Source organism: Gobius niger (genome assembly GCF_951799975.1).
Source record: "Gobius niger genome assembly, chromosome: 15".
Classification (NCBI taxonomy): domain Eukaryota; kingdom Metazoa; phylum Chordata; class Actinopteri; order Gobiiformes; family Gobiidae; genus Gobius; species Gobius niger.
This window is the reverse complement of record NC_136866.1, coordinates 13,184,744-13,202,608: the sequence shown is the minus strand read 5'-3', so window position 1 is coordinate 13,202,608 and position 17,865 is coordinate 13,184,744. Positions and strand designations below refer to the sequence as shown.

General features: G+C 41.7%; 1 protein-coding gene across 1 annotated transcript; it reads right to left on the bottom strand.

Moving 5' to 3' along the window:
* Window positions 1–159: 159 nt before the first annotated feature.
* On the bottom strand, window positions 160–17,010 carry nudt14 (nudix (nucleoside diphosphate linked moiety X)-type motif 14). The gene is made up of 5 exons (XM_079572499.1): window positions 16,820–17,010; window positions 6,650–6,693; window positions 4,339–4,403; window positions 1,692–1,986; window positions 160–682 (listed from the first exon to the last, which is right to left on the bottom strand). The coding sequence occupies exons 1-5, from the start codon at window positions 16,898–16,900 to the stop codon at window positions 433–435; spliced, it is 735 nt and encodes a 244-aa protein (XP_079428625.1). The 5' UTR covers window positions 16,901–17,010; the 3' UTR covers window positions 160–432.
* Window positions 17,011–17,865: the final 855 nt, after the last annotated feature.

Sequence of the window (17,865 nt, the reverse complement as noted above, 5' to 3'; positions counted from 1 at the left end):
GATGAGTTTTGAATTCAGAACATTTCAGTTCCAGTACAAATGCCATAATAATGATTGTTCTGTTTGTTTCTTTCAGTCGATAGTTAATAATTCTGCCGGGACAGGAGAGGGCAGCACTGTGGATCGACACTATTTAAAAATATGTCAAACATTTTTTTTATATGCATTTATCATTTCTTCATAAACTCACCCTGTGCTTTGTTCTTCAGTTTATTTCCTGGAGAGTCATATCAAACCACAGGACTACTGAATTTTTTCGTATCGTGCCACCTTTTGCACTGTGCCCAACCCAAACGTGTTCTATCTTATTGATGGTCATGAAAAAACAGCCATACTCAGCAAAGAGTGGCGACAGGGACGTACTGTATGTGCTAGACCAGTGTTTGGCTTTTCATTGAGAAAACAGTATAAACAGGAACCTAATATATACCGTTAGACGTTGGTGGAGATCTTATACCTTGGAGCCATGTTATTGTGGAACCACATAAAACTAAAGATGACGCCCATGGTTTTGGGGATGCGCTCGTTGTAGGCGAAAGTCATGGCCTCGTGCAGGGGGATTTTGACTACCTCGATGAGCTCTCCCTCTTTGGGCTCCCCCCCGCCGGCGCTAACGCGGTTATCGTCGGACACTTCGGCGTAAAACATGGTCTGCTTGGCGCCCGTTACTCCCACGCCCGACCTGAGGGAGAGAAGCCAAGGCCAGTTATAACATGCGCTCATTTTGCAGCTTACAGTATGTGAAAGGGCTGCATGGTGTTATGTTAGTTAGCACTTTTGCCTCAAAGCGAGAAGGTGTCAGAATCCATTTCCAGAGCCTTTCTGTGCATCGTCTTGCCCTATCTTGATTTTCTCTACGTATGTAAAGCTCATGTGTCCATAAAGCGCAGTACAAGACAGTTGCATCATTGCTTTAAATTAGTAACTGATCGGATGCAAAAATAGGTAAACCTTTGTGCTACAGGACACGACATGGCTCAGACACTATAGTATTCAGGCATCAAAACATTACAACACAACAAACACTGAGCTTCAACCAAAGATCATTGCAAGTAAAAAAAAAAAAAAAAACACATGCAAAAAGAGAGAAAAACGCAAGAATCTTCCGATTGTTTTCCTCCATTACAGGCGGCTGTGACCTCCCTGCTCCTCCTGTTCCTGTCTGAGACTCATAGGGGGCATAAGGGTAAAAACGATACTGCTATTTAATGGAAGGAGCCCACACATAACAGGGAGCCAAGACAACACCAACAGACTTTGTGGAGGTCGAGAAGTCAAATCAAAGCAGTCTTAGGAAGGCCATCAGACTTTAATCTGAGCAGGTGGGAGTGTTCAATGTGGGCCGTGTCTCCTCTGCAGACACTATGTAAGTTGCTGCTATGTCCAAGGCAGGTAATAATAACCGGCTGATGCATGGCCTCTAGAAGTGCACTTATATAACCTTTGCACAGATTTTTAGTGGGCACTACAGTCTGTGAGCAATGAGAAATGCTCTAATGCATTTTTTAGTAATTCTAACTATAGTTTATATGCCATATTTTTCTGAGGTGAATACAGTGTCTGATGATATTTTGTCTTTCAAACACCACAACTAATGCACACTGTCCTTGGGCAAGGCGCTTCACTTGCCTTGCCTGTATGAATGTGTTTGGTAATAACCATTATTAAGTTAAGCATTTACACAAACCCACCTGTAAGATGTAATCCTCTTGAGTTTCGCTGTGGGCACGTCGAAGCCACACTCCTCCAGGACCTCCTGCCGGGCGATCTCCTCCAGCGTCAGGTCGGGTTTGTCCACCAGGCCTGCACACAGCTCATAGGTGACCCCCGCACAGGCAGGGGGCCACTCGGAGCTGCCCTCCCCGGCACTGGACGCTCCCTCCTGGGCTTCAGACGCCTCAGCTGCCCCCTCCTCTTTCTTCTCTGCTGCTGCAGCTGCTTTGGCCGGCTGGGACTTGGCTCTTTCCCATTCACACATGTACACCGCTACAGTACAGGGGGGAGGAAGAAGACTTTTTACTTTTTAATGCGTTGGGAATGTGACTCAAGTGAATGTTAGTGTGAGGAAAACACAGTCTGATTTCTCATACTCATAACTTTGCTCGGAGCAAATGGAGAGATACTGCCGCTTTGCTTAGACCAGGGGAAGCCAAAGCAAGTGCTTCCAAAGGTTTGTTTTGATAACCCATATCAAAAATAGCATTGTTGGCATCTACTGATCATTAGAAGCGCATTTGGTACCATTGGCATGTTTATGTTTTGAGTTTAACAGTTTGCGACATATAACCTGAAATGCTCTGTTCTGTGTGGTTTTACAATGGACTGAGTAACTTTAAATTCTTAAAGCACTACTAAGTAACTCGTTTAGCTTAATAAATCCTTTTCGCAGTCCTTCTGGGAATACAAGTGTTAACGGGTATGATAAGGGGGGTCTTTCATCTCCCCCGGTGTCTCTGGCTAGAAAACCACACATGCAATTTTCCCTGCACCGGGTCGGAGGCGCAATACGCACTAATAGAATCACGAAGAAGAAACTAGCAGGCTAGCACCACTTAAACGGTATTTACAGCCACGTTTGAGTGAAGAAAATGATCTCCATTGTGTAATTGGATGTACAATATCCCTCTCTCCCTTTGTCTTTCCTGTCAGCGTAGTATTTACTCTCACGGACAATTAATGAGTAAAAAAACGCAACATGCCACGACACCTGCAGAGGCGCTTATGGCCTCTAGGGACATGAGTTACTTAGTACTGCTTTAATATGATTATTTGTAAAACGAATCAACATGATTTCACAAGATCTGAACACCTATTGACTTGACATGTACACGATTGTCAAGTACCAATCCCAAATTCAAAACACTGTGGTCAAATATTAATAATAATGACGTGTTAGTTGTAATCTCGATCTGGATTTCAATGCATCCTGGGGGCACGTTGACTGAGAATGCCAGTATTACAATCCTGTTTATTCTAATGCAACAATGCGCCCTCAGAAATAGAGCACTAGAGAAATGGATGAACTTCACGGAACAGGGCAAGCTCTTTTGTTAGGAGTCGCCAGGGACTGCTGCACGTCACCCCAGGCAAAATACAAGGAAGTCTGTCTATTGATGCATATTTTCCCTGTTCTTTTCTCTTTGCTGGTGGTGATAAACACTTCTTTAAGTTAAAAAGTGAACAAATGAACAATGGCATTATAGTATGTGCGAAAGAATGCAGGGTCCGTATTGAGTCCTTCCTGTGAAAGCCATTAGACATGAAACTTTTGACAACCTTAAAACTGGCCTTTAGTGAGATAAAATCTTTATGTATCGGCGTCGAAATTTACACCCTACAAAATGTCAAGCAAAAGGAGTTGGACCTGCCAAGGGCTGGGTACCGTTTAAACAATACCAGTCTGGGATCTAAAAATAAAGTTTAGGTACTCCTGGTATCGAACAAATGAAAGTATTGAAAGCAGGTTACCGAAAAGAAACTTAAAATCTTTATATTCAAGTTGTGCTGCTGTTGGTCATCAAAATAAAAAATAAATAAATAAAAAAAAGTTAAACACAAGTAAAAAAAAAAAAAAAATGAAATGGGGAAAAAAAATGGGACAAAAAACTTAATTTGGGGGGAAAAAAGTGGAAAACATATGGAAAATTTCTCTCATGTTGTAGTTAAAAGGAAGTTTTTTGGTTGTTTTACCTCAAAAAAATAATATAAATGCAAAAGAACTTAAATGGAAGGAAAAGGAATAAATTAACATTATTAATCTGCTTTCTGATTCTATGCGACAAATTATTTAGCATAAGTATCGAAAACCAAATATCGCTAAAGTACAGGTATCGGAAAAAAATGAACGGTACCCAGCCCGAGACCTGCTCAAATTAATCTTTGTTTGAAAATGAAGGTGGGCTTTCTGTAAGATTGAATACTGTTTCTTGACTGGGATTCGTCCATTGAAGTAGAGGTACTTGATGAGTGTAGTAGACCTTGCTTTGGTTCTAGGTCACGCTAGTGTATGCTGGAATTTGAAAGAAAATCCTAAACATTACCCATGAGTACCCCCCGATTTGAAGTGTTGAAGCTCAATATGCCCCATGCTAACGGTTGCTGCTAAAACCAGTTGCCAATAAAAGTAAAAAGGGCTCTCCATGATCTAAACGCAAACTCCCACAACCCCCAGCACCTGTTCTCACTCATGTACTCGGTAAGAGCTTTTAAAAGAGATACAACACGTCCATTTTGAGCAACGCTGAGCTGCTAAATACTAAAATAGCATGCTAGCTAGTTAGCACGTAGCAGGCGAGGCTACAGCTACATGAGGCTAATCACAGATATGTACATACGCACCTGGACGAAATTGTTTGACGAGGACAAAACAGTGTGAGGTGGTGTTGAAGATCAGCACTGATACGCTGAAAGGACAAAGGAAAAAATAAATTAGCCAGACTTGTGATTATGACATTTAAATTTTTTATTTTTGGGAGGGAGGTTGGCCACAGCAAATGCAAAACACTTGAGTCCAAAAAGCATTGCGCAGGTGGTGAATGGGAGTGGGACAGCGCGCCCTCGGAGGAGACTTGTTGGGAAAGAGGAAGTGTCTGAGGCGGCAGGAAGCCCAGCCCCGGTTTTCCCATGCTCAAAGGGAAACCAGGAAGTCCACATTACAACCGCGGGGCCTATACGCTGATAACTGCAGCCACTTTAGATATTTACAGTACAATAGGTATTCTCAAGTGACAACTTTTTTTGAACCATTTTATTGTTTTATTTTATCAGGAGACCATGGATAATCTAATTTCTGCTTGTAAACGTAATTATAATCAACTACTATGCGCACACAGTGTTCTTATTGTTGTCGGAAGTGTGCAAATCTGCTAGCATCAATGATTATTACTTCTTACCAATGTGGATTGCAGTAGGGTAGCATAATATGGGGGAAAATATTGAATAGTTATTAGAAAAAGAAAGGATATAAATCATCACTATTGTGTCCTAGCCATGAATAGTAATGCTGCTGTATCGATATGACAGTGAGACACAGTCCAATCTAACAGTAAACTGGGACAGACACAGGCCTGAGGGGAAGTGTGCTCCCGGAGGGCATCTCTAGCTGTAGTCGTGCTGTTCCACACCATTACAGCCTCCTCCTGTAAACGCCACTAATGGTTAAACCAAGAAGCAAGCCGCCGCCGCTCAGGACCCTTCATGCACCGTTTAGCCTGCCTCTCTCTCCGAGTGGGGTCTATGCTGAGCGGGAAATCTGGGTTAGACTTGCTTCTGACTGCTGGCTTTAAGTGTACTTTTTTTCATCTCATCATTATATGGCCAGGAAAGTCTCACTGAGATTCACAGAGAGATTGCTGTTTGGAATGGTGTCCTCGATTAGAAATGATAAGAAACAAAAAAAGCAACAACAAAAAACTAAAGAAGAAGAGGGTCGCAGCACCTTTTTGAAGTGGCCTAAAAATAACTGATGATAAATGTTTTGATTTGTTTTTGAAAGTCAGCCTCAATGCTTGAGTGCTTGAATTTAAAGTGATAGTCTAAGTTTGCAAAGACAGGAGAGATGAAGTGAAATCTGAAAGTAAACAACACAATTACTCCCCTCTTTAACCAAAAAGCCCTTCTTAGTTTGCAAAATGAGGAGAGGAACAGAATACACAAAAGCAAACCAAGCTCCTCCCCTTCCCTCCTGATTGGACCTGACCGGCTGGTTCACAGGAAAAGCTCATCTCATTGGTCAGTGTGGGAGGACACTAGAATTAGTTAATGAGATCCAGGAAGGAGGGACAAAAAATATTATTCTTATTTTAAATCAAAACGCAAGACCAGGTGGACAATTTAGCACATTTTACAACATTTGTAAAACATTTAGACTTCCAGACTATCACTTTAAGTTGAAATTGACATTTCTTTTTTTGTATTTGTTATGGTAGGTTGATTGGGGGATCTGCTCAATCCAATTAAATTTGATGAGCCTTTAACTGTATAGTGTAAAATAGCGATAGCATAGGTTTTACCTAATGTTTGTCAAATCCTTCTAGTCAAAACTAGCTGACAAAAGGTCTGTGTAGACAGATCAGGAGAGCAGTTAAAGCGATAACACGCATCAACAGAGTTTTATCTTTTGTCAGGTATAAAACAGAAGCACAATACTCATTTCCGTATTTACAAAACACATTATTATATAGAATTCTGTTATTTCCTCCAGCCTCATTTGTCTTCCAGGTTTTTTTGCCATTTGCTTCCAAAAAATGTGACAAGACCTGGACATCCAAATAGAGCCCGCTGAGAGGAAAATGTTATGGACACTTGAGCAAAAATTCAAAACAAGCCTTGTTCTGTTCAATGCAGGCAGATGTGGCATAACCGCCCCTGCCTCCCGGACCTTCCCGTGGGGAGGGAGGCCGTGCTTTACCGCTTTTGTCTCCGTGGGACAATTTTTCACCGGGACCTTGGGTTTGGGTCAGGGGCAAAGGAAAGAGGGCCTAAACGACAGGAGACTTGGCCCAGGGCGCGGTGGGACCCTGGTTAAATGAGGGAGAAGGAGTTTTTGACACTCAAGTGTGAGATTTCTACACTGTGCCCCCCTGGGAGCACGGACCTTTACAGCCAATGGAAGAGGAAGGAAAACTAGAAATGTGAAGCGTTGTGTTACCTGTCGTGGGTTCGCATGTAGTCCCAGGATTTCTTTGTACCATTCTGGAAAAAGAGAAAAAGTCATTACAAATAGAACTGTTATCATTGAATATCTTCCAAATATTTCTCATAGCAGCAGTTTTTTTGTTTACTGATACAATACAGCAGTTTCTATTAGGGGCCTATGGAGAATGGGTCAGACTGGATGTACAGTATATTAATTTAAAGTATTATTAAATCCATATAAAAACAATGTAGAAGCCTTTTTTCTGTGATAAGACAAAACAAAGCCAGGTTGCATTGCTCTGCGTGTGTAGCATCAGGCTCTGTGAAGGTGTTATATCACATTTGATTTTCTATAATGGGAAGACAGCGGAGCCAATTAGCTCCTTCACGACTGGCGCATGTTTGAACCCGTTTGAATGGATCCCTCAGCCACACCCAGCGAAAGCATCTGCGAAAACAAAGGCTTCCGAAAAAGGTAAATATGACAAGCATCGGGTTCAGCGCAACACTAAACCAGCCCGGTTTCCAACAAGCACCATCCACGCATCGATTCAGAAATGCAGATATGGGCAAACGTAGGTAGCATTGTTTGTATAATAAGATGCAGAGCCAGACTGCACAGCGACATCTTTTTTCAACAAACCACTGCTTTTACTCCTTCAGTGAAATAGGATTTTACTTTGTTACAGAACAATAGATAGATTGAGGTGTATTAAAGTACAGTTCTCTTCAATTTTAGACTAGTCTTAGCCGACTCAAATTTTATGTAAATTTAGTCGACTAAATCCAAGATTCATTTAATCAATGCCCTTCATGTTTGTTCTCCCTCCCACATGAACAAAGCACAGAGCTGTTCCTTTAGCAGTGGATTTAAATGATATGAGGCTCTTTTAAATCATCATGGGAAGTTTTGGGAAATTTTAGTTAGACAAAAATATTGACTTGTCATGGTTACATAGTCGAAATTAACACTGGTGTCAAACCCCCGATTAAGCTCATTCACGAAATTAAACTAGCATAAAACGGTGCAAGTCTATTAGAAATGAATATGTTAAAACTACAGCAATTAAACACAATGGCAACAGTGGCAATCAATCAGCGCACTTGTCCACTTATTCATAGGTGTATAATGTCATTGTGTCCTTGGGCAACACACTTCACCTCACATGTATTGTGTGAGTGAGTCGTTGCGTTGGTGGATAGTGCACATTGGCAGCCTCGCTTCCAATAAATGTATGGTGGAAGAGAATGAATAATGACAGTGTTGCAATTTGAGACACTTGTCTAGCTTGTAAATGCTGGCAATTATTATTAATATTGGCCGAGGGGTTAGGTAACAGGGATGTTTGCAATGAATGCCTTGATGTTGTGAGTTGCCCCTCATGCCTCTAGAGGCCATAAGCACCACTGCAGTTGTCGTAGCATGTTGCGTTTTTTTACTCATTAATTGTCTGTGAGAGTAAATACTACGCTGACAGGAAAGCCAAAGAGAGAGGGGGATATTGTACATACAATTACACGATGGAGATCATTTTTTTCACTCAAACTTGGTTGTAAATACTGTTTAAGTGGTGCTAGCCCGCAGTTAGCTTTGCCCATTATCCTGTTAGCTTCTTCTTTGTTATTCCATTAGTGTGTATTGGGGCTTCCGACCCGGTGCATGCATTGTGGTTTTCTGGCAAGAGACACCAGACTCTTGTATTACCCACAGAGGGACTACGGAAAGGATTCATTAAAAGGTAAACAAGCTACTTAGTACTGCTTTAACGATACTTGGTTTTTGATACCAATACCTGAAAGACACTTTTTCACCAATACCTATGCTAAAATATTTGTCGTCTAGAGCCAGAAAACAGAACAGCAATGTGTGGTTTGGAAGATCTGCAAATTCACAATTTCAATTTCAATCAATCTCCAATGTGTGTGAAAAATGGGGAATAATCGGGGAAAAAACTGGGGAAAATTGGGAGACATTGTGGCAAAAATAAGGAAGTGTGTAAAACCTTTTTTTGGGAAAAAGTGGGGCAAAAGTGGGCAAAAAATTGGGAAAAATTTTGTAAAAAAATGGAAATATTAGTAAAAAAGAATGAGAAAAATGAGGGGACAAAAATTGTGAAAAGAGAAAAAAACAATTGGAAAAAAGTGTGCAAACACTTTTTTAAAGTTTAAAGTTTTTATAAAAATTGGGAGAAAATGTCTGTGGACCAACAGCATCAAAACTTTGATTCAAAGATATAAGATGTTTAATTCCAGTTCCTGCTGTTGATACTTTCATTCTTTTGTAGTCCCAAAGCTTTTCCCCGATACCACACTGGTATCATTTAACGGTACCCAGCCCTAGTCCTGGAGATCACAAAAAGAGCCATTGTTATAGTTGCACAAATTAATTAATGTCACGAACGTAACCAATTAGCAGTTGGTTTTACTCCATGCATTAAACTAGCACATATTAACTCTCACATGTCATAAAACAGGCTGAAGTCGGCCTACATATCGTGTGCCTGAGGACTTGTGGCCTTGATTCTGATTTAGGCTACACCTCCTCTCTCTCTCTCTCTCCTTCCACCAGCTCCTTAAACGTCTTTAGCTGTGCTCTCCCATTCCTGACACGATGCATGCCTCCAGTAGTACCACCCATGAACAGGGCAGAGGAGGGAGGCGAGATGTTTGGCTAATTGCAGCGATAACATCAGGCATATTAGCGCTCCTGTTATGGCAACACGATCTGAGCTGAGCTGGGCAGGGCTGCGCCGCGGTGCCAAAGACGTACTCACCACCGCTCAAATGTGCAACTTTCAGATCGCTTTCAAGAACGAGTGCACTCAACACAAGGGCAATTTGTGAAGATGGAAAAAGTGACACGGTAATCCCGGCTGTGAATGATGTTGGCACAGGTTTAAGCGCCTACTCTATATTCATGTTTGTTTTGGTCTGTTGGATACAAAGCCCATTTTGAAGAGGATTTTTCAGAGGCAGCAAGCCGTCCAGCCACAGCGGTCAAATAGGAAGAGTTGAAAAGGGCATTTTGTAAAGTGCGTCACGATAGAAAATAAAAAATGTATATATAAGAAAGAAATGTTGCGAACGATGTGGAAAGTCCAGAAGAAAGCGGCTTTATGTGCAAGATTGACTTTGGACATGCTCATGATTTAAAATTGATCACAACTTTGTCCTAGAGAAAAGCCTAATGTCTTTAAGGAATACCACAAAACGTATCAAGGGTAGGAGTGTCAAAATCATTTGGGGTCGTGGGTTGAAATATTGTATAGCCTCATAGAATAAAAATGACTTACATTTGTACTGCGCTTTACAGTCCTGTCTCAAAGTGCTACATTATAGCCATTATTCATGTGGTACTAATATAGCTATGTAGACTGTTCATTTACCACATGGCTATAATGTGTTGTTTATATTCTGATCTCTTATGTCAGTGCCCTCTGCTGGACATGTGCGGAATTCTTTCTTTTATGTTGGCTGCCCCCTTGTGGCAGGAGTGAGCATTCTGATTATTTCTTTAAAAAGTCATAACTCCGCACAGGAATGGGCTCGACGTTTACTCTTTTCACATACTCGGGAAGTACTGCTCTACAAGTCGCGGGCCAAATAAAATAATCTCACGGGCCGGATTTGGCTCGTGGGCCTTGTGTTTGGCACATGTGTTCTAAAGTATAAGCCAATTGATATATGACCTTTTAAGTGGGCGTATGAATAAATGTGGCTTATAAACCCTCCGGAGAAACACAAGAGAGAATGAAACTGTTCAAAATCAAGCTAAAAATAAGCCTGGCTACAATTAATAATCATATAATCAGAGCAAATGTGGAGAAGATACTCATGGATTACAACACTGAGACATGTACAGCAGCAGAGACTGTTGGCAGGTGTTTTGAGAGCGGGAGAGGGAGACGGACTGAAAATGCAGAATTACCGAGTCCAGGCATGTTTTTCCGTGAGAATAAAGTGTTCAAAAAAGAACATCATTTTTCATAATGAGGCCTTTTATCATGAAAATACTGTGTATGTTTCTTCATGTCGTGCAAATGCAAATACACTCAAATTATACCCACAGTTTGCTTCTATGCCCCATGTCGCCAAACTACAGGGCGCAGCGCAGCACGAGATCATTCCCAAACGTCAGTAGTTGGTTTCTGTAAACACGCTTTACTATCTATTTAGTTCATTTACACAACATGATTCTTTTCTAAACTGGCCATAAAACTAAACAGTTGGATTTATAGGGATTTCCACAGTTAATAGGACCGTGATCCCCCGAACGTCATCCAAACCAACCCAGCTATTTGCTTTCACTGATGGGGCAACTCTGTTCAGTCACGTCACCTCGTCAGACGTCTACTACATCTATAATTATTATGAAAAGTGAGTTTGTACATCTCATTTTACGCCCAGGGCCAACCACGTCCCCTTTCTCTTCTCCTCAAAGCAAACTGCATTGAAAAGGTATGGAATGATAAATCATCTCTCGTGACTGAAATTGGGACGCACCACCTTGGTTTTCGGAGCAACCTGGAGATTAAGTGTTTTTCCTGTTGCTAAGCCGTACAAAGGCAAATTGAAGGTTAGCTGTAGCTCCGCACGGCTGAGGTATTTTACAGTATGCAGAGTAAAACAATTATATGTTAAGGATCCTATAGGCTGGTCGAACGGGTTTTGCGCTGGTGGACAATTATACTTCTTAACATGCAATTTCCTCTCAATAATGCAGATACGTGTTTAAATGGCAATGTGAACGGAATCTGGAATTTGAGTTGTGACATCCTTTTGCAATCTTTGTTGTGTTACACATATTGTAATCGGAAAACGACAAAAGCACTCTAAAATGTACATCTTCACCAGCACATTTTTGCCTATTTCCGATGGTTTGCAAAAAATATCACTTCATCACCGCTATCGAGAAAGTCGTGTTAATAATAGTTTTGGTATTGATTCAAACAAAGCCATACTTTAAAGAAATGTCTTTGCCATTGTCACTTTAGTTTATTTGTGAACTTTTGGAAACTTAACTTCAACTCAATCTCAGTTCATTCAACTTCAAGTATATGAGTTTAAAAGGCCTAAAATCCAACAACCCAAGTTCTGTGTGATTTCCTTGAACGCGCTGTGCCATCCTCGAAATAGCATATGTTTCGCAGCTAAGGGTCCATGAGGTGAAGTCCTGATAGCACGCATTGATCGGGGCTGCAGATGGTGGGGGTCTCTCCTCATTACTCAGGACACTTGCTGTGAGGGAGGGCGGGGGAGGCGCGCACAATCATGGCCGACACGGATTACCAACCAGTGATTAGCCCAAAGGGAGAGAGAGAGAGACAGAGAGACAGAGAGAGAGAGAGAGAAGGGAAGAGGGGACGCTGGGAGAGGAGGACCTTGAGTTTAATTCGGTCCCTCTGGCTTTGGGACTGTCCCGAGTGTGAATGGCCATTGTGGGAGCCATGTACAGCATTGATCTTGTAGGTGCTTAAAGTCTAATAACCATCACATCTCGCTCGCACTCCTCCTGCGCTAAAGCCGGGCAGCTGCAGCATAGACGAGAGAAGGAAAAAAAAAAAAAACATCTGAAAGTGCAAAGTACAAAAGGGCTCCTTGAATCCACAATATGCTGTTTTAATCCTTTAGTCTTTGTGTAACGCAGCAGTCACTAGACAGTCGCACACACTTATTAAAATGAGAGAATGATGAGTGTGTTTGTACCGAAGCTAAATGCAATACACCACACGGAGAGACAAAAAGACTGAAAACACAAACTCCACAAATCACTGCAGATTAAGCACCGGTAGTTAAGAACAGCCAATGTTGTTTGCCATTTGGAACAGCTATAGCAAATGATCGAGTACTTCTCCTTTTGGGCGGTGATTTGACTGGCATTTTTATCACAGTGCCAACAACTTTAGCACTGTAATAATAATAATAATGCACTGGCCTGTTGAAAGGCGATCACAGGAAGGCTTAAAACACACATGAAGTGAAGAGTTTATAAAATAATATAATAAACAGGTAAAAATGCAGTTTATATGTAGTTTTGTAAACGTGTAGCTGCGTATCTGACTAATTTTAGTGAGTTACCATGTTGTTTACAAGTAGCAATAAAAGTTGTTGTCGACAAATGTTAAAGGAACAGGCCACCGTTTTTCCATACTGAGATATGTTCTTACCTTAGTTAGACGAGTTGATGAGTACCTGTCTGGTCTTTACATGTGCGCTCAGTCATGAGCGCACATGTAAGACAGAAGATGTTGTTAGCATTTAGCCTCTCCTCCTCTCCTCATGGACCCAAATGGGGGTGAAGTTAAAAGCGACCAAGCTCTTCCACATTTTAAATACAGTTACATGACTGGTTACACGATCCAAGTCTAGTCACATAAAACTAAACATGTTGAAGCGGATGAAAAGGGGTACTATATTGTAAGGCGTAATAACACCAAAGGAGCACTTCGACGTCCGCACAGTAAAGTCAAAGTGCTACACTTGTGTGACTATACTTGGATCATGTAAACACTCACCTAGCTGTATTTAAATAGGGAAAACGTCTAACTTCACCCTTTGGGTCCATGAGGAGAGGACGAGAGGCTAAATGTTAACAACATGTTTGGTGTTTTTGTGTGACTGAGCACACGCGTAAAGACCAGACAGGTACGCATCAGCTCGTCTAAGCTCAGGTAAGAATATATCTCAGTATGGAAAAACAGTGGCCTATTCCTTTAAACCATCCCACCCGCTGCAACACTTCCATGTGATTGGCTCAAATCAACAATCAACAAGGTAACTTTCCTGATGCAGCTCTCTCATATTCAGCAGACCTAGTAGTGGTGCCAGTGTTGCACTGACTTGGAATAAATCATGGCAAAAAGTCCATTAGTCAAAAAGTCTTTGTAAACTTGTGAATCGCTAAAATCAGGACAATGTATAAAGGGTAAATTAAGATCATTGCAAAAACAGAAACAACACTTAAGGGATTACAGAGTAAGTCTATTAAAAAGATCAAATCAAAGCACATTCGTTAGTGAAATACATTTAGTTTTTTTGGTATAGATAATGTATTTGGTGGCAATAGCTATAACCCCCTAGAGTCCACACAACCAGAGGCCCATGTGTCGCAGATGTTACAAGGGAATGATAAAAGAACAAATCCACATTTAAAAATCACAGAAGCCATATTCCCCCTATAGTGATATGAGACATCACTGTATGTTCTACAAGCATGGGTTATCCACCGTGTGCCATATTTATGAGCTGGAGACTTAAATCCCTGCTGTTTTTAATTTTTAACTCTCTGCGAGCTACAGAGAGCCATTCAGAAACTGCACTGATAAAATACTAATGCTCTGGGTCTGTTCTCAAGTAAATCAGCTCTCATATGTCAGCGATATCAGCTGACTTACTGGTGCTGCCAAGAAACACAGCTTCAAGATCCATGGACTTCTGTGGACTGGGATTTGATAGGGAAGAAAAGAAAATGTTCTTGAGACTATGAGGCCAAAAATATTCTGTGATTTATGAAGTGGTAGTTCAAGAGACCATGCAAGAGAAGTACCGCATGTCACCAAGTACACAAGATGAAGAGAAGCACATGGTTTTGTTTATAGGTTAATGAGTTCTAAATCAAATAGGCAAAGTTAAATGAACTGCAATGTATGGGTCAGCCACTTTCCAATAAAGAATGAATACTGCAATCCTAAATGTCCAAAGCCTTGTAAGTACTGATTAAACATCTCCTGAATGTGGACAAGCAGCTGCCAAATAAGATCAATATTTCTGAATGAATGAATGCAGTCCCATTAGCCCACTTAAACAACAAAAGCACTGCACTAACAAAGTCCAAACCCTACTGTAGTCTGCAAGAGGTGGTCAGCTGCTCTCAAGGCAAAGCACTAGAACACACAACACACATTACCCACTCAGGAGTGCAGTGCGAGTCGTGAGGGGCCAGATGTGCCACAGAGAATTAAAAGGTTTTAGGTGAGATGCTCCTATCGTGAACGTGAAAAGCCTCTCCTGATCCGTGCTGGAGAAATTAAACGTCTTTTGGTAACCCATCTGCTGCTGTATTAAACACACTACGGCCCGACTCCTCCTTTTCTATAGACACAGGTTTGAAAAAAAGGAAAAAAGATTGACAAAACTTTCAATTCAACCATATTTTGTCAGTGAATGGCCCCATTGTGAAGAGGTTTACTTTCGTGTAACATTTGTGTAGCAGGTTAATGCTGCACTGCCTATCTGTGTTTAGAATTTGAACACATATAGGAAAACTAAGCAGTTGATTTGCCTAAAATAATTGGGACGGACACAAAAACTAGCCCTGCTCATCTGCCCGGTGAGAAATCGAACCTCTTTTAAATGTCCATCTGCTAAGTATTGACCAAACTTGGGTTTAATCCTTTTCCTCATTTGGTCACAGGTGTAAAAAAGAAAAAAAAGAAAATCACTTGCTTGACCAGCTTGACCGTAGCAGCTGCCTACAACACTGGTGAAAGCAGTTTACCCAAATGTGAAAAAAAAAGAAAGAAGAAGAAGAAAAAAAAAAAAAAAGCTTGAACCCAGGGTGGAGGCCTTATCTGTCCAGGGGTAGATATAACACAGTAAATCTTAGAGAGCTGCACAAATAGTGAAACAGCTAAAAATAAGACCATTCTGGACACAAGCTGGTGTTTGGTGAGAGAAGGATGTCGCACTTCTCCAAGGACCATCCGGACACACAGTTGGCGGAAATTGTTCATGTCTGCAAGTGCTTTAGAAAACTGATCTGCAACAAAATGAGCAGGCATAAAAAAAAAGAGAATAATTCCTCAAAATAACATGAAATCTATCTAGCATCTATCTAGGCAAAATGAGAAATGTAGACTGTATTTGTTTGGTCTGGACAGTGCATGTTAATGAATCCACATGGGACTCATGCATGTAAACAACAGGGCACGCTGGGATTAGAGATGCAAGATATGGATAAGGATTTGTACAGGACGACTTCTTATGTATTTACTTCAACATGAAATCCAGCAAAATGTTGAAGTGTATATTTAAGGTATAAAGTTACGTAATGTTGTTTGAAGCACCAAAAATACACCTCAAAGGCTCAACTCCTTCAGAACAGAGGCAGCAGTGAGCTGTGCAGTTCTATTTTTGTCAATAAAAGGGAGTGGGGACACTAGAACATCATGTGAGTAATTATATCCTGTTTACACATAAGCGGCAGTGACAATTCATATTGCTGGGGAACTTTTTGGTAACGTTAATCAAGTCATATTTTGGCAAACCTTTGGAAAATGTGCAAAGATGTTCAGTCTTCTTCAGGATGAATTGAGTTAATGAGAAATCTTTAATGTTTGTTCATTGGGATTACGCTGACTACATACTTGACGTGGAAGATACGGAAAACAGCGCAACATTCTACATTATCTTGTAGTAAATATAATTCCGATTGTGACACAATTCCTTTGAGCGTTCATGCCACATAATCTCACTACAAAACTAGACTATACATATTTCAACTGCAATGGGCCGACATCACCCTTTTTGACAATCTGTTTGTCATCCAATTACCTGATCAACTATCTGGTCATTTACATAGTTTTGGACACAGGCAAGGTGGATGTTTAGCCACCCATCCATTTATCACCTAAGGTTTGGAAGAAGCACAGACAACATTAGCATAAATATTACCATACACATGATGGGTTGATCGCCCTTTACAAATACATCAATGGCAATGTACTACACAATACATGCTCCTTTGCCCTTAAGACTAGCCTCCTATAACCGGAAGTGTAAATTACGATTAAAAAGACTGCACATCCACACGTTTTCTCCCGTCTTACTTTCACCCCCTGACTCAAATTTGAAGCATGTGCTGCTCAGTGATGCTCATTTCGCTGCCTTCCTTCCTTGAGCATCAGCTACTGTTAGCATGCTACAGCTAAGAGGCATCTCCACACATCAGCCGCAAAAAATATATATATATAAAGAACCTGTGTGACATAAAAAGGCGATGACAAAACACTAGGTTTGGTGAACGTGCCAATGCCATGGCTTGATGTGCGCGCGTAAGGTCAGCCCAGCCTTCATGTTGAGTTAGCAGCAAAGGCGCTAAATGAATGGGGGGGTTGGGCTAGCATCCCTCAGCATCTCTTTTTCTTTTTCCCCCCACAGCGTGGATTCAAAATAACCGACTCACCTGGTTGTAGTGCACCGTGAGAGGCTTCAGGTACTCGGAGTCTGTGCACGGGACCACTTCGATGTTGTTGATCTCCTCCATAGTTCGGACCAAGGATGAGGATGGCTCGGTAGCGCACGGATGCTGCTCGGTCTGCTGTCACCGCACTGACAGTGAAGGAATCTGTACGGGAGCCCGGAGAGGACCAGAGAGATATAGCGCACGCATTAGAGCGAAAGTGAAAGTTTGGGAGGAGAACTTGTGTGTTAGCAGGGAGCTGGTGAGTAGGCACAGTGTTTGCTTGTGGGTGCTAACCTTACCTAGTAGTGGTTGAGCGTATTGTTATTATTTGCCTTAGTTGCCTTTTTTTTTTTAAATGTGTTGGCCATATTTTGCACTCGGTCTGTCATCAATAACATTGCATTTTACAGAATACAGATATTATTTAACATGTATTGTGATTTAAAATGTACAGTAACAATGGAGCTGGAGAGACAGAAACGAAAACACACAAACAAACAAACAAACAAACAAAGAAACAAACAAAACAACATGTAGCATCCATTTTTTTCCATCCATCCATTTTCTTCCGCTTTATCCGGGGCCGGGTCGCGGGGGCAGCAGTCTCAGCAGAGATGCCCAAACCTCCCGATCCACACACACCTCCTCCAGCTGTTCTGGGGGGACCCCGAGGCGACACCAGGCCAGCTCGGAGACATAGTCCCACCACCGTGTCCTGGGTCTTCCACGAGGCCTTGTCCCACTAGGACATGCCTGGAACACCTCCCGCGGGAGGCGACCAGGAGGCATCCGGAACAGATGCCCGAGCCACCTCAGCTGGCTCCTTTCGACGTGAAGGAGCAGCAACTCTACTCCGAGCTCCTCCCGGTTAACTGAGCTCCTCACCCGATCTCGAAGGGTGCGCCCAGCCACCCTGCGAAGGAAACTCATTTCGGCCGCTTGTATTCGCGATCTTGTCCTTTCGTAGCAATTACAGGAAATCATTGAAATTTTACTAAAACATTTCTTTCATTGAGCAGTTGACCAAGTAGGAAACCCAGCAGGTC